Raw genomic sequence first — 20,648 nt, 5'->3', positions numbered from 1 at the left:
ACTGTCACACACAAAACTTAAGTCAAAAGCGTGAAAACTGAGACACAAGTTGATAGAAACTGAATGAAAGAAAAATAGGCGTCTTTAACAAGAAGAGACTGAAGGGCAATAATCTTACCAGGAGTGAAGGGAGCAGTTGTGGTGACCCTGGGAACTGTGAACAAGTAGAACAAAACTTAGAGCGGGTAGCTGTTCATGTCTACCAACATCCGCAGAGCACACACAGACACTCAGATTTAACTGGATTCTTTTCATTTATTATAAAAATCTACTTGCACTGTGTAACACAAGTTTCTGAAGCATGCAAAGCACTTTTCAAAGAATCAATAATGAGTCACTCAAAGATGTTCAAAAAGCTACTTTCACATGCACCCTTATTCACAAGGGGTCGCCACAGCGGGTAGCTCCACATATTTGATTTAGCAGACTTTTACGCCAGATGCCCTTCTCGACACAAACCCCGAGGGATTTGTGTCTCCTCCTTGGACCGGAGCAGGGATTTTTCACTTGTTAGATATTTGATCATTTAAACAAAGATCAGTTTATTAGCTGGAACAAGGGAAAGTTTCAGATATTGTTTAAAACATAGCTACCAATTATTGAGTTCAGTTCGGTAGCTGCAGGCTTCTTCCGTTTTATTCAACTGAATGTGCTTTTTTTTCCTTTTACTTCGATCTAAATCTGAGGTTTAATGCAGCAGCCTTCAAGCAATCACAAGACTTAAAGAGATGTTAAAAAAAGAAAGAAAGAAATACTTTGGTTTTTCAAAGATATGTTTGAAAATATCCATGATATCCAAGAATCCATGAGAACCTTTTTATCAGTAATCATAGGGAGACGTGTAATTTTCTGAGAGGCCAAAATAGGTAAGAATCACTGCATTTATGTGATAAACTAAGGTGTGATGTATTTTCTGTGGTCTAAACCTCTTAACAATCATTACCACTGACATTCATTCAAATTAAGTCTGATACGAGGTGTCATCATAAAGCCTTTGTGTAACATCCGTGTCACAAATGTCATGTAACAGCCGCAAGTACCTTAAGAGGACACATTTTACTATCACAGAGACTGTCGAGGTGGACCGGACAATAAAACAAAAGAAAGCTTTATTCTGTCAAGGAATAGAGCTGCATCTATATTTCTTACAGAAGGAGACACAGACAGAGACTTTAGATGCTACTGTAAAATTTTAAACCCTTTTGCTATCTGTACATAGAAGTCTGACTTTGTTTATCCCTAATCTAGAACTAACCTGCTCTGGAGCAGATTAGTACAAGCCTTCAGTCAGGAGCACGACCAGGCGCATGCTCAGCACATTCATTTGCAATATGAATTAATTGCTAAGGGTAAGATTATAAAAACCAAATTTCACGAGGAAACCACGTGAGCAAGTGGTGTGCACCACTCTAAGCCATTTTCAGTCATCACTCACCCTACTCGAGTCCCTGTAACTTTGTCCTTCAAACTTAACTTCCAGAGAGAGATTTTAAAGAGGGAAGGAAGGGATTTGGGAAGCTCTGCCCAAGGAATGACTTTAAAGCTGAGATTGGTCAAATTTAAAGCAGGTGTGTTTTTTTGATTTTTTATGGATGGAGGAGTTAATAGCTTCACCTCATGAATGCATTCTGGCCTAACGGGTCTTCTGAAAAAAAAAAAAAAAAAACCCCAAAAAAACAGAAGACATGTTAGGCCTGGGCTTCTTGAGCTGAGGAGGGGGGAAAGTTCACCAAACCTTGAATGATTTGGGGGCTGCAATAAGTTCATCAAATAAGAAAGACCCACGCTGAGTTACAATTATAGTGCATGAGAAGTAGTGATGTTTGGTTAAAATGTGACAATCAATTTTTTGGTGTGTCCTCAAAGTGTCTGAAAAATGCATTTAATCTATTTAATACTGAAAAGTCATCTGCTTGTTTTATATCATCTCACGGTACCCTGAGACTCTTCTTTGCAGACATGTATGCACGCAAACATCACCACATATATTTGTACCACATTTTCTCTATATTGCTTATTTTATTGTTTTTTATTATAATATTCATGTTGAAAGTCCAGCCTGTTTTTGAAGCGTGTATTTTCAATGTGCAAATGCGAAGGAAATCAGACACTAACGTTGTGCACTGGGACGTTACTAATGATTAAGAAAAAGTATGAAGAAGATGTTTGAGGGCTTTCTCCATATGTGAATTCACAAAGCATAATCAACACACCAGCAGTGCCTCTACAAAATGTTTCATTTCTCCAACTGCACGGATAAAAGGAATCAGCATTATGAATACTGAGCAAATGACTTCTGATTAGATTTAGGAAAATAAATGTTTTCTGGAAAAACCATGTTTCCAATCTTTCCTTTTGCACAGTTATTACAGAGCAGGCGGCTAGTAAGTAAATGGAAAATGTATTTGAAGATTTAATGTTAGAACCAGGGCGAGCTAATGATGTTCATTCATTTAGACTTGAAAAGCAAAATAAGTTTTAAGTTTCAGCACTGATGCTGCCTGGAAGAGGTCAGAAAATTCTGTCCTCTTCATAGCTGTACTTTTTAACTCCCTTAATTAGCCAGGAGCCAAATATTGTGCAAGAGTTGTGGCACTGAGTGTAACAGTCCTGTCAAATGGGAATGCAAGCTGGAATTAAACGAGCTAAAAGATGAAAGAAAACTCTTTAGCACCGAGAGTTTCCAAACTAGCATGCTGGAGCAAAGGTTAGCATTGGGAAAACATATATGTAAATGAAGTCATAGTTATAGTGTTCTGGTGTAAGTGAGAGAGAGGCTCTTACTGGCTTTGATTTTGAAAATCTTGACGCCAGAGCCCCTGTCACTGGAAACGTTGCACTCAGCGGTGATGTCCGAGGTGACTTTGACCGATACCACGCTGTGAGTCATGTGCTTATGTGTTTTTTTATCCACTTCATGCCAGCTCTGTGGAGACACACAAACACACTAACTAAAGCTGGACTAAAGCTGTTTGAGAATACTGTAATAAATGCTAGCATCATCGTGACATGTAAACAATCATAACAAATAGAGCTAGCTTCAACTGAACATGAACATTGTAGGACAAATGTCATCTCCCACTGTGAAGTAAGTTTGCACTGTGAGGCAGACTAAGTACCTGGCTGCCAGTGATGTTCCAGGAGATGCTTGGCAGTGGATTGCCCAGAGCCTCACAGCTCAGGTTCACCACCCTGCCTTCCACTTCATCTAGCTGGACCTCCTCCTCTGAACCCACCAGTTCAGGACCACCTAGAAGCACACATAAAGAAATGAAGATCATTACATGTCAGTGACAACACGGTCAAACTCTCACAGCCTTAATGAAGTCTTTCTAGTTTAAGTTCTAAGAATCACCACAAATCCCATCACTTGGCTGACATATACTGTAATTAGTTTTCAGGGCAAATCAGAGGGATGTAAAAACAGAGGGAGCAAGTCATGACCAATAAAGAGAGTGCAACAAAAACATGTCCACATATCTAATGCTGTTTTCACAATTCATTTTTTCCCTCCAGGTCACATAGGTCCTCCTCTCAATAACTTCTCTCAGAGAAACTAAAGGGCTTTGCTGTTATTGCCCCCAGACTCTAGAGTAGTCTGCCAGCCCATGTAACAACCTGTGCAATCAATGACGCTTGTACGTCACCTCTAAAACCTCAAAACTGCTTATTTTAGTCAAACATTTGTCGCTCTTCAATTTCAACAGTTTTTCCCACCACTATTAGAGTTTGTGGGTTTTTTTTAACCCTATGTCTAAATTTTATTTTGCCATGTTTATTATATTTTATTGCTGCTATTGTTCTTGTGTTATTGTAAGGAGACCTTGAGGGTCTTAAAGGCGCCTATAAATAAAATGTATTATTATTATTAATATTATTATTATTAGGTATATATTTATTTTTATTTTTGACTTATTCTGAAATTGTTCTTTTTTTGGAGACCTAGAAAACACTTGGGGTCAACTAATAGTTATAAAATGCATTATATGAATAAAATTGACATGACTTGATATGTGAACTCTGAAGAATGCAAATCAAGTCTGAAGTTGCCCAAAGCGCTCTTTTCTCAAATCCAACAGATGCAGGACACAGAACACAGAAAGCTCGATGCATTCTGCACGCTGAAAATACTTTTCAGCGCAGGGTGGTGTCTGACTAGAGCATGCCAAAGGCAGAACACATGACTGCTGTGAATTCTCCACATAATTATCTGCTCTACCCAAACAAATGGGGAAAATTCTTTAATGTGTTGTCTGAGTGATTTGCACATTTGCAATCTAGAATGGAGCTCCTCGGGGTCATTTCTCGAGTATTTTACAAATGGTGTGTAAAATGGTGTGTCGATTCTCAGGCACAGAGATAACAGTCCTGTTTTAGAAACCAAAAACATCCACATTACGAGGTTGCAGGGATGGTAAAGTTGAAGTTGCACAATTGTCACCCAAGAGGTCACAGTTTGTAAAGTGAATAGTTTACTAAATTAAGTTGATTTTCACTCGCTTTAGTTCTGCTTTCAACTACGGGCTGACTGACTAACAGTTACCAGTTACCAACAGTAATCATCCATTATTACTGCAATATATAACTGCACAAAATGCTAAGAAACAATTGCTAAATAGCTACAGTAGTAATTTGTACACTCTTTTCAAAAACCTTAAAACTGAACCTTTGAGTCAATTCATGCAGTTGCAGGATGGTGGAAATTATGAGTGTGACACAGTCAAGGCCCATGAATAGCAGCAAGTTGGTTAAATGGGGGGAAATTATGACTTTTTTTGAGTGGAGCAAACCACCATCTAAAGAAAAGAAGAAAAAAAGCACAGGAAGTCTTGCATAAGCTTGTCTTGTGACTTCAGTTGGATGTCAACAGCCCTCAGTACGAGCACTTCATCTGTCAGTAGACGTTCTCTAACAGTAGCATGGTGCCAACCAAGTGTGAAAGACGCCCTCAACCAAACATGTCTTCTCAGAGAAACTAAGTTACTTTGATTTATCTTTATTACAATTTTCCAACCTCACCTAATTTTCACTCTAATATTGTTTATTTCCCATTGGTTTGTCGTTATTATTATTTTTTTTTCTTTTTAGTCACGTTTCATCATTTTCTTGGCTCTCCACTGGGACCCAATCTGTGGATCGCACTAAACCATCCAACCAGTAGCATTACTGAGAGTTGAAAAACTGTCTAAAGTCTTTCATCTTTAATAAAATGATCAGCGTTCTGCTCTACCAGGTGTAACAATTGAGTTTAACATCCAGGCATCCATGAAAACGGAATTTATGACATTTAACGGAGTTAGAAGTTAGCAGGAAGTTAGCTCGCTAGCTTCTATCTAAATACAATATAGCATGTCCTGACTGCGGGGTTTTGGAAACAAATTAAAACGTACAGCTCTGTTATCACTTCCAACATAACTGAAGACAGAAAACTAAACAGCAGTGACCTTTGTAGGGTTACTGAAGTTTGGCTAGCTGGTATATAATGATGTGCTACGTGACCGCTAGCGACACAGCTATGTTAGCATAATATAAACAAGCTAACTATTTTTCCACTCGATAAAAGTTAACGTGAGTGTTCTCGGTGGTCAGGAACAAATGTAATTGCATTGCAGGATGCTGTAAAAGGACCAAACTTCAGCCAGGAGAACAACTGAGATAATCCATCCACAATACGAGGTTAGTCATTCATACACTGCTGCATGGGCTGGGCTGTAGTTACATCCTAAGGTTTTAAAAACTGAGCTTAAATAAATGATTAGCGGTAATAAAAGCCGAGGGAGGTCAACAGTGATCACTGACTGTTTTAGGAACTTTTTGAGATTAAATAGAAGAAAATACATAACATTAAACATGTTAGCAACACAAAAGCCATATTAAACGCAGACTACTTTAGGCCCGGAAGTAGGATTCGTCACGTCATCACTTAACGACTGGATTGTCTTGGTGTGAGCTTCTACTCAGGGCTTTTTCTTCCAGTTCAGAGCAGAAATGTTTTTGTTAAGAAACTGGCTGTTGTTTTTTTTCCCCCACAGTTTTAATTATAAGCTAGATATATTTCTACTAATGAAATTAGTTTGCTAAGAGCAACAGGGATGAGTCAGTGAGTCGGTTGGGCTTGTGAATCATGATTCACGAGTCAGCAAATGTTGTAGCTAATGTTGCTAATGTTTCCTGGAGGAGATTATATGCTAGAAAATACAAAAAATAAATGAATAACAACTTGGTGAGAATAAAACAATTCATTGGTTCTGTGAGTATGAGTTCAGTCTTCAGTTACTTTGACCAACTTGTCTCTGCTGTAATATTAGCATTAATTCTATGAAGTCTTAGAACAGTTAGCTTTATTTTAAAACCAACATTGTATTTAATATCAGAAAAATACTTTTAGACAGGCCTGTTTTTTTGGGCCTGTCATTTTTAAGCGGGAACCTCAGAAAGGTATTTATGAGTTTTGTTTGACATCAGAAAGCAAAGAGACTGCACAAAAGCTACAGGTGTTACCATATTATATGACCCTTGGCTATAACAGAAATGTATTAAGCTCTTAATATTTTTGCGTTGCTTTTTTTCAGAATGGCTTTGATGAAATTTCTTAATAACCGCCCTGACACGCCATATTTCCAGCCACCCCCACTGCACTTCAGAATGTTAAAATCCTGCGACCAGCTGAGGGTCACTAGCTGGGACTTTAAAGATGGGACAGCAAAACCCCTAATAACAAAAGGAACACAGTGGCAGCCATCACCGATGGGCAGACTGTGACCAAGGTCACGATGTTCAAGGAGTTTGCCTCTAAAGTCCAGCAGGGGGGTCTTACATAATGAGAGGCCATGAACTCAGGGGGACGGCCCCACCTTACAATATCAACATAACAGCAAGGACACAGTTTTTTAGGGCACTCACGCTAAGTGTTAGGGAAGATCTTTTCACAGAAGCACAGGATCTTCTGCATCCTCCTGTTCCTCTCACTCCTCTGAAGATGAGCTCCACAAATGGGGGGCTCATCACAGCCACATGTGGTGGAGGTAAGTATTTGTGGTTCCATCAGAATTTACATGGCTTTAGGTTTCCAAATAACCCATTATTGCGGGTATTTTTTATAGTTAAAAATAATTTAGATTTTTGCTGCCAAGCAGAGACTAGAAGATAGTAGAAAGATTTCCTTGTTTCATAATCACTGTATATGAAAAACATCCTAATAAACTGCTTCTGATAAGTTCAGTGCAGAATACTTAACAGCAATAACATAATCTAAACACATTACTGTAGAAATAAAAACCTATTACATATCAATACACTAACTATTACTGACATTTTATTTCAATTTACTTTTCAGTTTTCTGCGGTAAAGGACGTACTGTCAGTAAAACAGCACATTCTCTTAAGATATCGCCAGCTGAAGGAGAGGTAATGTAAGGAGGTAATGATGCAATTTCAGTTTTATATTGAAACTGGTTAAACTAATGCAACAAATTTGACATTGCTGGTACTGTAGATATATGTATGGTAGTGCTGATTGTATGAGGCTGTGAGCTTTCGTTTTCTAGTTACTAGATTTTTGATTATTTAATTAATACATCTTTAATTCTGTCATGTTTGTGATTTCAGGATGGTCATACCATGTCAGTCTTCCTCTTGAGGGAGGCAGCAATTCACAGCTTTAATGTGGGCCACAGCTGCACAGCACAACATATACAAAGATTGAGGTATGAAGAAGCTAAACCTTTGTACCAACATTTCACAGCAGTCTTATCAACAAATGTTTAGAACTAGGTTTTGAAATGTAAATACATATTTTTTCAGTCTGGGTCAAAATATGAAATAATATTATATACATCATATTATGTTACACACACACACACACGAAAAATATATAGATATATAGATGTCCAGATGAACATAATCCCAAGAGGTCTTTGGGATTTACTTACCTGGATGGAGCATGCATCATATAATGCATAATGTAACACATACATATACACACATTATGTGTACAAATACAAACAATGTATGCGTCTTGGTGATTTACTGAAACCACATGATGACCATAGATTTTCTTTTTGGATAAAAAATCGAATGTTTGCAGGGCTAAATATGTGCTTATGCTCTGTCAACAGACAAAAGTAGAGGACAGAGCGGAGGTCCTCATCATTGGTGTAGCTACAAGTGAAAAGCTGAACCAGCTTGAGGTGCTGTTGGACGATGGACAAAGCCTATTCATTGATAGTGAGCTGTGGAATCCATTTGATAAGGAACTTGGAGGCAGCGGCCATGGTTACTGTTCAAATTAAGGGGAAGCATATTATGCAGATTAAAAAAAAAAAAATCAGTGTGAACAATTTAAAAAATGTACAGTTCCTTTGTTAGTTGTTTGTTCAAAAATAAAAAAAATATTATATTTTATGAATTAAAAACAATGAAGTTCGTTATTTTTTATGTGTATTTAGAATTTTTAATCACACATTGTTAAATTCTGTACCATAGTTAACTGTTATACTTTTGAAAAATCTATGGAATCCAAAAAAGAGCTGGAAATACATAAAAGAGTCTGATGTTTATTAAATGAAACTGGAAGTATGGTTACTAAAACATGCTTTGTGTGACAACAACAAGCTACATCTGAACACAGGCAAGCCCAAGGTGATAGCAATTGACTTCAGTAGGACAAAGCGATCTGAGCACTCATTGATATACTACAGTGATATATATATATATATATATATATAAATATATATATATATATATATATATAAATATATATAAGATACTTATGTTACTGTGCAGAAACTTAAGTCTATTTTATCGTCTTATCCTAAAAGACTCTGAATGTAAATCTACATGCTGCCAACAGAGAGATGCCAAATTGCATTTCATTATTCTTGTACCAGTGACAGTAAAGATCTATTCTATTGTTTGACCAACAGTTATAGTTCAAGCTCTGTGAGTGTTGACAAATGTCATCCTTAAGGGCTACTAACACCCTTATCGGGCACTTAAGCACTAAAAATGATCTTAAGCATAAAGAACATTCCACTAGGCCAACAAATGCCGATCTGTATTATTAGAACTGCCTCTTTGAAGTGAACGACGCGAGCCGGCTCCCGGATTTCTTTTTTCTATCTCTCACCCTCTCTTTCGCACTTTTTTCCCGCTTCACTCTGCACGAGAGCCTTGTGCTTTGCGCTGGGAAGAGGGGAGCACAGGAACAGAGCCGGAGGGAGAGAGAGAAAGAGAGCCAGGGACAACAACTTCACATTAGAAAGATTGTGTTGTGTTTTGCAGTGTTTTGTGTTGTTTCACTTTAAGTTAGTTTAAAAGGAAAAAGCTGAAAATTTAAATAGTTAAAAGTTGAAATGTAAATAGTTGGTTTTTGTATTATATGATTTATTTATTACATTTTACATGGAGTGAATAAATAAAAGTATATTTATGGTGGCCCCTAGAGACAAAGCATGTACAAATTCCAAAACACATACAAACTCCAAAACACGTACAAACTCCGAAGCACATACAAACCTTGAAGCACGTAAAAACTCCATGGCACGTACAAACTCCGAAATAAGTAAAAAGTCCATAGCACGTAAAAACTCCAAAACACGTAAAAACTCCATAGCACATACAAACTCCGAAGCACGTAAAAACTCCAAAACACATACAAACTCCGAAGCATGTAAAAACTCCAAAACACATACAAACTCCGAAGCACGTACAAACTCCAAAACACCTACAAACTCCGAAGCACGTAAAAACTCCAAAACACCTACAAACTCCGAAGCACGTACAAACTCCTAAGTACGTACAAACTACGAAGCACGTAAAACTCCAAAACACGTAAAAACTCCATGGCACGTACAAATTCCGAAGCACGTAAAAACCCTGAAGCACGTACAAACCCCAAAACACGTAAAAACTCCAAAGTGGCTACACAAGCCAGGAAGTACCAACAACTGTATTTGGTGTGTGATAGTAACAGGTAAATGAACATTTTTTAAAAATTATTTGAATATATATATGAGTGCTTGTGTATAAATACACAAGCAACAAAAAAGCAACAAAACATCCTGAAGAGCTGGTTGGGAGCTGAAAGAGCCGGCTCTCTTTAGTGATCCGAGCCAAAAGAGCCTGTTCTCTACAAAGAGATGGAATTCCCATCACTAGTATGAGATTTATTTATTACATTTTATGTGGAGTGAATAAATAAAAGTATATTTATGGTGGCCCCTAGAGACAAAGCATGTACAAATTCCAAAACACATACGAACTCCAAAACACGTACAAACTCCGAAGCACATACAAACTCCAAAGCACGTACAACCTCCAAAGCACGTAAAAACTCAGAAGCACGTAAAAACTCCATAGCACATACCAACTCAGAAGCACGTAAAAACTCCATGGCACATACAAACTCTAAAACACGTACAAAATCCAAAGCACGTAAAAACTCAGAAGCACGTAAAAACTCAAAAGCACGTACAAAATCAGCTTTTTCCTTTTAAACAAATTCAAAGTGAAACAACACAAAACACTGCAAACCACAATACAATGAAAATATAAATTAAAATATCAAAACAACAAGAAGATGCACATTGTCTGTCATATGGGCCTGCATGAACAAACTTTCTGAATCCTTTATCATCTGCAACTGAAAGTAGTTGTGGATGATTACTATCCGGTCGTTAAGTCTGTCATCACTAGCCGTGTCTGGGCCTAAACTCCGCTGCAGGTCCAAACGATCACTATGGCATTACTGAGAGTTGAAAAACTGTCTAAAGTCTTTCATCTTTAATAAAATGATCAGCGTTCTGCTCTACCAGGTGTAACAATTGAGTTTAACATCCAGGCATCCATGAAAATGGAATTTATGACCTTTAACGGAGTTAGAAGTTAGCAGGAAGTTAGCTCGCTAGCTTCTATCTAAATACAATATAGCATGTCCTGACTGCGGGGTTTTGGAAACAAATTAAAACGTACAGCTCTGTTATCACTTCCAACATAACTGAAGACAGAAAACTAAACAGCAGTGACCTTTGTAGGGTTACTGAAGTTTGGCTAGCTGGTATATAATGATGTGCTACGTGACCGCTAGCGACACAGCTATGTTAGCATAACATAAACAAGCTAACTTTTTTTCCACTCGATAAAAGTTAACGTGAGTGTTCTCGGTGGTCAGGAACAAATATAATCGCATTGCAGGATGCTGTAAAAGGACCAAACTTCAGCCACTGAGATAATCCATCCACAATACGAGGTTAGTCATTCATATACTGCTGCATGGGCTGGGCTGTAGTTACATCCTAAGGTTTTAAAAACTGAGCTTAAATAAATGATTAGCGGTAATAAAAGCCAAGGGAGGTCAACAGTGATCACTGACTGTTTTAGGAGCTTTTTGAGATTAAATAGAAGAAAATACATAACATTAAACATGTTAGCGACACAAAAGCCATATTAAACGCAGACTACTTTAGGCCTGGAAGTAGGATTCGTGATGACCGGATAGATAGTTAGTTAGCATATCGTTAAGGCTGGATCAGGTGAGACCAAACCCACCCTTGTTAAGCTGCAATAGCCTTAAGCTTCTGGGAATTTCCCATGATGGACAAATGTTTCTTCTTCACTCACCTCTTTTCATTCTGTGCCTTTATAAACTACTCTGTATTAGTTATTATTAATCTCTGGCCCTTTTCCACAGTCTGTCTTTTGTCTTGTCTCCCCCAACTCACCATCAATCAGGCAGAGGTTAGCCCCTCTGTGAGCCTGGTTATACCAAATATTAAAAAGGTTTCTCCTTTCCAATGTCATCAATGTCACTGCCAAGGTTGTGTGATTGTTGTTGTTTTCTCTGTATTATTGTAGGGTGTCTACATAACTCTCTCTCCCTCTATATACAATATCATTATATTAATATATAGATCTAGATTATCTATATATATATATATATATATATACCATATATATATATATTAGGGGTGCAACAATACACAAATTCACGGTTCGGTTTGATACTTTGGTGTCACAGCGATATTGTTTCGATACAAAAATGTTCATGCTTTTTTAATTTTGTCATTTATTAATTTATAAATATCTTTTAACTCAAAAGTACAGTTTTTTAAATTTAATGTTGCTGAAACAACAAAGTAATAAAAAAATTAATCTATCTGATCGAGAAATCACTCATCTTTGGAAAAGAGAGTTTCTTACAGAGAAATGGCTCTTTCCCAAAATAAAACCCTGTTATACTATACGCTTCTTCTGGGCTATACCTCTCAGCAGCATATTCAACATATCAGGTCCTCATAAGGAGAATCATGTGCTAACGGCTGTCTAAATGACTCAGGTAAAGTTTGTAGCATGCGTGCTTGTTGTTTTTGTCTGCTTCCACTTGTCTTTGCACTAGGATGATGTCGGCGTAAATGTGCAGTCATATTCGTTGTATTCCCACTAGTGCTGTCAGTGTTAATCTCATTGAAATGATGTTAACGCCACAACACGGCAAATCTCCGTTAACGAGCTACCGCGGATCGCCCCGTGCGTGGGGCTGGACTGCGTCAACACGTTAACGTGCTAACGCAGTAGTTCCCAGTAGTTGAGCATTGTGTGGCACATCCGACATACAGTTTTACTTTTGTCCATGACGCGCTTACTTTCAGGGTCATACTTCACATGAAGACCAAAATAGTTCCAAAGTCCAGATCTGAATGAGGGTGGGGGAGGTTCAATTGCCATGTTGCAACGAGCGCTTCTGTCTTGCTAGCTTGTGCTGCGCTCGTGGATCTGCGCTCGACAGTGCAGCCTAGGCGGAGTAGTCGAACGCAGATCCACTGAGCTCTCAACACAGACAGCATCGTCAGAAGAAAAGTTGATAAAATAAATTTAAAAAATTGTATTGTTCGATATAAATGCGTACCAAACCAAAAGAACTGTATCAAACGGTTCAATATCGATATGAGTATATAATAATATATATATATATATATATATATATATATATATATATATATATACACACACACACACACACATTTACATTATATACATATAATACATCAAATTGGGGAAAAAAAAGAAAAAAAGATTTCCTTGCAAGTAAAAGTGATGGGAAGTTGTTCTAGCAGTGCAGGGGATTACTAACCTTGGACGATGATTTTAACAAAACCGTTGGTTTTCAGGTTAGGCAGGGAGGGGACCGTCACCTCACATTTATACACCCCACTTCTTTCATAGGTGGCATTCTGCAGGTGGAACGTGTTCCCTCGACCCACCACCTTCCCATCCTATACATATCCACAGAAAAGATGCACAAACATAAAAAAGGCTATGATAGCTGGTCAATCCACTGTGGCTACTACAGAAACATCATCTCATCTATTAAATAGACTGGAACAGTCGCAGAAATGTATCTTCCCTTCAAGGAGAACTAGAACAGCAGTGATGTTTACTTACTTCTGTTTCTTTCTTTTTTACTCTGATCAAAGGAAGCAGCTGTAAACTCAGTGTTGTGTTTTAAAGGTTCATACCTTGTACCAGACAGTAGATGTTGAGCGGGAGGACAGAGCATTGCAGGTTGCAGTCAGATCTTCTCCTTTGTGCATTAACTCTTCATCTTTTGGTACCACAACAGCTGTATCCAAATCTGGACACAAGAAAAAGAGACAAAACAAGATATGTGAAAACACAGTTTAAAACAGGCTGTAATTAACAGAGTAAAAGAATCTGTGAATTAAACTTGGTTTTGAACCAAAAAATATGCAAGCCAAGCTTGCCAATTAACAGAAATGCAAAACTCAAAAGTCTGCAAAGACAGGGGGGAATTACGTCCATTGAGCTGTTGGGCAGCTTTGAAGGTTTAATAGTAACAGCAGCTTAACATCCCCCCAAAAAACCCAGAACAGCAATGAAGAAACCATGTACTGTAGAACAAAATACACAGAATTAAAATTAAAAGCCTTTTTTCTAGCAGAAGCAGAAAGATTTACTTTGTGGTAAATACAGGATATGTCGAGTTTAAATCAACATCAGAGCTTCTTACTATAATATAAGAAAAAAATATTTAAAATTAGAGAAAGAAAGTCTTCAGGTTTAGAGGGAAACCTGAGAATTATTAGTAAACTTTCATTTGTACAAAGCTGTTTCCTCCCATATGTAAGTATGTATGCCATTCATATCAAGTTGCTCCTTACAATGCACTTTGAGCTCCACTTCTCCTTTGACTTCCATGACGCCATCGCCTTTCAGAGGGTGACATTGGTAGGTGCCGCTATCTTTCCGTGACACTGATGACAGGATCAACACATCCCTACTGCTCTCGAAATTCACATCAGGCTCCTGCAACAAATACTTTCATTTTAATTTTCATCTAAATACATTTTACTTTGGTGTAAAAGCAATAACAGCTAATAATAGTTTGCCTTTGACTTCACTGTACCATATTTGGGCTTGATTAAAAAAAAAAAAAAAAAGATAAATGCCTAATTGAAAATATTATTGGCAGGAAGCAAAAAAGCAGTAATTGACTTTTATCTATCAGAAACAGAATCTGTGGTTGGCAAAGAGTTTCCTCAATCCTCTAGTGAATCAAGTAGTCTTTTGTGTCCTCTTAGAGAACGACCAAAGACAGACTCAAAATTAGTAACTTTAAACACAAATATTTGATGAATTAAAAGCAGATACTTTCTTGTAACCTGCTATCTTAGACTGACAGTCACTTACAACAAAGAGTTTGATTTTTTTTTGTCCAACTTTACCAAAATCTTCTGAAGGGACAACAACAAAGTCACCCACTATTTATGGGTGAGTCCATTAATGATAAGCACATATGGCCAGACAATTACCAAGTGTACGTACGAGAAAGCAAAACTAAAAGGCACATAATGTCTGTTGCATTATTCATTACAGTGCAAAAACATTCTGTATACAGCTATGATACAACTGTTAATACATCATGAAAGGTCTTATGGACATTAAAAACTGATGGGGTGAGTTATTAAAACTTTTCAAGATCTGTTTATCTGAAATTCCAGAAATTGGCTAGAGTCAAGAACACAAATTTTTGTTTCACCTTCATAAATACTAGTATGATCAGGACAGTGCAGAAAGGATCTTGTAACAAAAGAGTTCATTTTACAGTTCTGTTTATCATTCAATGGATGTTCCACACTTCAAACGGCTTGACTGACATCATTTTTTTACCATCTTGTCTGAGTTTTTAGCTGTTACTGTGTGAATAAATCATGTAACCTCGATGATGGCTTAACAAAATGGAGAACTTTTCTTTATTTTCTCAGAAAAAAAATCTTTTCCAATTACTCTTATGTGCCTAAGTCAACAACGGGAATAAAAAACCCTGACAGCCAAGTTAAGAAAAGTTGACAAAAGTGGACAATACAAAAACTCAGCTCACTGCCACTTCAACTTTTCTTAATTCGGCTGAGCTGAGGTTTTGCATTGTCTATACGTACAATGAGTGCGTGTCTGACATGGGAATGAGTCCTACCCATGAGCCCTGTCATTGTGGCCTCTGGTCTCAGACCCCAGCCTGGACCTGCAGGGTCAGAGCTGACAGAGTCTTCATAGACCTTGCACACTCATGTCTACATGGGTCCCTGTGAGCTATGCATATCAAAAACATTCCCTACATGTCTCTTGTGTGTCACCCATTCTCTCTCTGGGACTTGCAGGATGAGAAAAGGCCGTCCATTCTTACTTCTACTTTGTTGAAAATGAAGTGCGGTGGGGGGTTGCCATCACCCTGGCAACGCAGCTCCACAGTATCCCCCTCTTTGACCAAGCCCTGGGGCGACTCCTTCCAAAGCTCCACCATGGTGGTGGGGTCTGTACGCACACACAAAATCAAATTAAGCAGGCTTATTCAGCGAGCTGTTAAAGTCACTTTATAACGCCATTTCCATATTGCTGACAGCACAGACTGCATTTGGCTCTGCCTGCCAATGAAGGAAAGAGGAGATACTGAGGCTGTTAAAATTCTTATAGGTGACGGAAATTGAAATGAAGTTTGTTTTGATAAGGTCATTTTATGAGTTGAGGACATTTTTAAAAAGTTGGGGCCCAAAGAAGAAATTACTGTACTACTACTGTAAACACCATCTTAGGATGAGTATGGACAGATGCTGTGAAAGACAAGTGACTTATTTTGGGATTTGTGTGATATTGTCTCTGTTTTGATGGCTTTTGTTTTTCATTCTTACAGAATAAACTAAACCAGCATGGTTAAAAATGGTGAGCAATAATAGCTGTAGCTTCAAAAAAACCTTTTTGTACATTTCGATACAACAAGCATAAACGTTAACAAGTAATCACCGCAGCTCCTTTGATGTGTGTCTTATGAATATTCCACCGACTGTGAGCAAGTTCAAACGAATTAGCATCTATTACAGTAAAATGAAACACAAGCGGCTTCCTTTGAGGATGAAGCCAGTTACCCAAATACAAAACAAAGGAAAAGGATTTCATATATATCCAAGGTGTTAATATTTCTGTTACGTTATGCTCTGTTATGACACTACATATAAAAAAGTGATAATCAATTAACAACAAATGCTATAAAACAGACCAGAATGTTAGCTACAGTTCAGCTCATGATACATCACAACTCACAGGTTAATGTGATGTTTGAATACTAGAAATAAGGTTGTGAAATCTCTTTTAACAAATTATCCTGTACATAAACAAATTCCCACAAACCCAGTTAACCTGGATAAACTAAAAGTTTATAAATAAACTTGATGAAAGACTAATAAAGTCATAAAGAAATAATTGCTTGACGTTATTGCTTCTAAAGATGGTTCTATAAGCTACTGAATCTTGGGTTATATATTTACTTAGTACACTTATTTTCTTAAGTTTACATGACAATATAAAAACCCTGAGTGTTAACTCACAGTGGACAGTGATGTTGACGCTTGGGGACTCGAATTTCCTGATACCGTCTGGGACAAAGAAGCTGACTTCACAGGAGAAACGGGCATCCTTGTCCTCCTTTTCCACCTTGTATTCCAGAGTGCTCTGGACGCTGTAGAGGTCACTGGACATCCGAGAGCTCAGGATCACTATGTTTACACCTGGAAATTGGACAAGACTAAATGTGAACATGCATCGACCAACACCATTATGTAATTTAATTGCAATATGCACAATGCAGCATCATGCAATCAGCTAATCTGAACAAAGTGCACATATTTTGCTCCTGTTTGAGTCCTTGTTCATGGGAACAGTTACAGAGTTACACTAGGCTAATATTGTGTTCCCATGCTAACATGATCACAAGGTAAAAACACAGACATTTAACATGTAATGGTTAACATTGTTACAACTTCAATCCAGCTTTTAGTATAGCTTGCAGGCAGTTTTTCCTCTAGTGCTGGACATTGTCAAAGGCAGCCTACATAGAGAAATATTTACTGAAGGTGATGGATGTACTGATCCAGTATGACAGCATTCTTTTAGATAACTACACGTATGCAATTTATCATTTCCTAGCTGGTATGTGCAAAAAGGATTTTCTGTTATAGTCCTGTGGGGTGTGTTTGAGAAAACTATAATAAAACAGGAGAAAAGTGAATTTTAAACAAAGGGAGATTTATTTCTTATTTGATCCATCTGCAGTTTGTACTCACGTCCTGATTCGTTCATCAGTGGCTCGCCGTCCCTGTACCAGGTGATGTTAGGTTTAGGGAAGCCGTTTCGTGTCTCACATGATGCAACCTGGGTTAAAGGTCACATAGAGAAATCTTTGCTATCTTTAACTTGGTAATTTATTTGTTTTAGTGACTTTCAGATGCCTCCTTCACATTGCCATCTCAAAGAATATTTATTTGTCAGCATCTAAAATTGAATGGCTCACCTTAGATGGTGTGTCTTTCGTGACAGATATTCCAGTAGTGACACTCTCAATCTCTGGAACATCTGGAGGAGCTGAATAAGAAACAAAAAACAATTGTAGTGGTTTATAATAAATAAAGATAGAGCTCAGTGACATTCTAAATGTTCCTTTAGATCGATTAGCTTGTTTTCTGTGCTTTCTTACCAAATACTCTGAGGTGTGTCTTGCGCACCCCGCTCCCAGCAGCCAGCCCATTAACATGGCAGTAGAATTCCCTCTCGTCAGACAGTCTGACGTCCTGGATTGAGAGTCGAGTTCCTTTCTCGTCAGTAACCACGTTAATGCGGTCGGTGTAATCTGTGCCGCTATCAATCAGTTTTTGATTGGCATCAGCGTAATAGAGCCGTGACCGCGAGCCACCACGTTCAGCCTAGTAGAGAAGGACATACAGTAAGAACATGGCATATTTAAAGTTCAATCACTCTTTTTCAGTCAACTCAGTTTTTCCTACACAGAAAAACAGTTTGCCTAATGGGCAATTCCCTGGCTTTTATTTTGAAAGTTTAGCTGTTGCTAAACAGCTATTCCTACTGACTGGCTCATGTCCCTCTGAGCTAGAAAATCATAACAAGCACTGGCATCCGAAACAAAACGTCCAAAATGGCCAAGTTGGAGTTCATCCTCGCCCCCAACCAGCCGTGGCAGATGGTTGCAGCTCCCTGAACCTGGTTCTGCCTGTTTAAAAGCAAGTTTTTCCTTCCCACTGTCACCAAGTTCTTGCTCATAAGGAGTCTGATCACTGGGTTTTCTTAATTTACCTTAATTTAACTTACCTCAAGTTCCTTGAGCCAACCTTTGCTGTGTTTTGGTGGTATAAATAAAACAGAATTGAATAGAACTCACTTAAGAAGCTTGGATTTATTTATTTTTTTAAACTGCACATTTGAACCCTATTTACATAAGAAACCCTGCTATGTGACCAGATCTGCATGAATCAAAATAAATCTAAAATGAATGAGAGCCTCAAAGACTTAGGATTGCATGTTACTTCACAAATAGAGCACTTTAAGAAATCTCTGGAAATGACACAAAAGTTTGATGTTGCAACAAAAAAATGGAGCTCAGGGCTCCCTAATGGTGAGGTAACATGCTTGACTTTAAGACTTCATATAACAGCAGTTGATAGTTTCAGATAGTCTGAGCATCAATTTTCACTCACCACAAACCACTGGATCAAAAATCCAGGGCTTGCTGTCACTGTTCGTAGAAGTGTACTGGCAAAGGATCTCAGCCATGTCACCGATGTACACATCCACAGTCTCATTCATAGACAGCTCTACCTTGGCCAACACTGAAAAAGACAGAAATACATGCGCATAAATCAACTTTATGCTTCCTGTAAGCACTACATGGTTATCAAACATTATTCAGGAATCGTGTAAATCCAGAGAGCATTGTCCAGTGAAATTGGATGTATTCATCCTTACCAAACTTTAATTCTTAAAATATGTTTTACTTCTTAAAGCATTGCTCCTGACAGATGATTGACTGTCTTCTCAAGCCAAACTGAAGCTAGGCTGCCCTGTTAGCACAACAAAGAAGAAAAGGCTTCCTGTCCACATGGCATAATTTTAATCTCCCTTCTGCCTGACTGACTGTAACAAAAAAACCCACAAAAACATCTTGGCCAGAAATGTAGTTCCCTAGGCGCCGTTGGGAGAATGCAGGCAAGAAAAAGACTAGCCAGTTTGACACTGTGCTGTTGATTCAGAGAGCCAAGAGCTTTTTCAGCCATGTTGGACTTGGCTGCTGTTCCAGAGGGGCCCACTCACACAGTGATGAAAAAACAGAAGGATGGCACAATAACGTGTATTTTCTCTGCTTAATCTTGTTTGGAGTTACTTTGCAAAATGACACAAGATACCCCCACCTTCTTACACTGTCAGGCGTCACCATGCGATAACCATTACAGTAACTTGTATATTTTCATTCACAAGTCAAGCAATCACAGGATAGAACAGATAGAACTTGTATGAACAGTTGCACTTGTGTACCCAGACAGCAAATACCAACCTCTCTTTCACACTGATTTAGCTTAGGTCAACTTTTGTATTGAGCAGATAGCTGCAGAAATAGCCGAGCTGTTGGGTGTGCCATCATCCACCGCAATTTCTTTAGCCACAGCAACACAATCTTGATTCGTAATCTGCCCTACTTCCAGATACTCCTCTGACTTTGTGTACTTCCACAAAATGAATATCAAGTTAAAGATTTGCTGTTTTTACACACTGAATGCGAGGTCAGCCAAATTTAAATCAAGTTAGTTTGTAGAGTTTTACGGGCCGATTCCCAGAGCAGTTTCAACACATCTTATAAGATTTATTTAGTCCAGGGAATTATTCATGGATATTCCTTTAAGTCTATTAATAATTACTACATACAGATGGGGGGAAACAAATTGCATCGCAATTTTTTTTTTTTTACCAATGGCTTCTAAAACGAAAATAAAAATAATGAGTCAGAGCTACACCATGGTGCCCTCAAGTATGTTTTCAGCGTTGGTTGAAACCGATCAAGCATGAAAGGAGCATTAAGAGTCCAGTTGCCACCCTGCTGCCCCCATTCTGCCGGCTGCTCCCCATCACCATCTTGTCAAGCCCCCCTTCCTCGGCACCAATCATTTTCGCAACTCATTTTTTTCTTTCTGTCCCTCCCTCCTCTGCGTGGGGCTATGCTCAGCCAACCATTCCTTTAAGACAACGGGCGAACTATTGTTCCCCCACCTGGGTGGACCAAATCCCCCCCTTGCACA

General features: G+C 38.2%; 1 protein-coding gene across 1 annotated transcript in view; it reads right to left on the bottom strand.

Moving 5' to 3' along the window:
* The window catches only part of LOC120733900 (cell surface glycoprotein MUC18-like), a 57,457-nt gene that overhangs the window by 6,465 nt on the left and 30,344 nt on the right, over window positions 1–20,648 (bottom strand). The window contains 13 exon segments of the mRNA XM_040032409.1: window positions 119–154; window positions 2,785–2,926; window positions 3,120–3,250; window positions 13,130–13,271; window positions 13,515–13,630; window positions 14,178–14,322; window positions 15,701–15,828; window positions 16,896–17,075; window positions 17,631–17,718; window positions 17,858–17,928; window positions 18,041–18,266; window positions 19,056–19,074; window positions 19,076–19,187. Coding sequence (XP_039888343.1) covers window positions 119–154; window positions 2,785–2,926; window positions 3,120–3,250; window positions 13,130–13,271; window positions 13,515–13,630; window positions 14,178–14,322; window positions 15,701–15,828; window positions 16,896–17,075; window positions 17,631–17,718; window positions 17,858–17,928; window positions 18,041–18,266; window positions 19,056–19,074; window positions 19,076–19,187 — 1,536 coding nt within the window.

Source organism: Simochromis diagramma, unplaced genomic scaffold, assembly GCF_900408965.1.
Source record: "Simochromis diagramma unplaced genomic scaffold, fSimDia1.1 OVJJ01000216.1, whole genome shotgun sequence".
NCBI lineage: Eukaryota > Metazoa > Chordata > Actinopteri > Cichliformes > Cichlidae > Simochromis > Simochromis diagramma.
The sequence above is the reverse complement of the archived record's forward strand: the minus strand, read 5'-3'. Positions and strand labels throughout refer to the sequence as shown.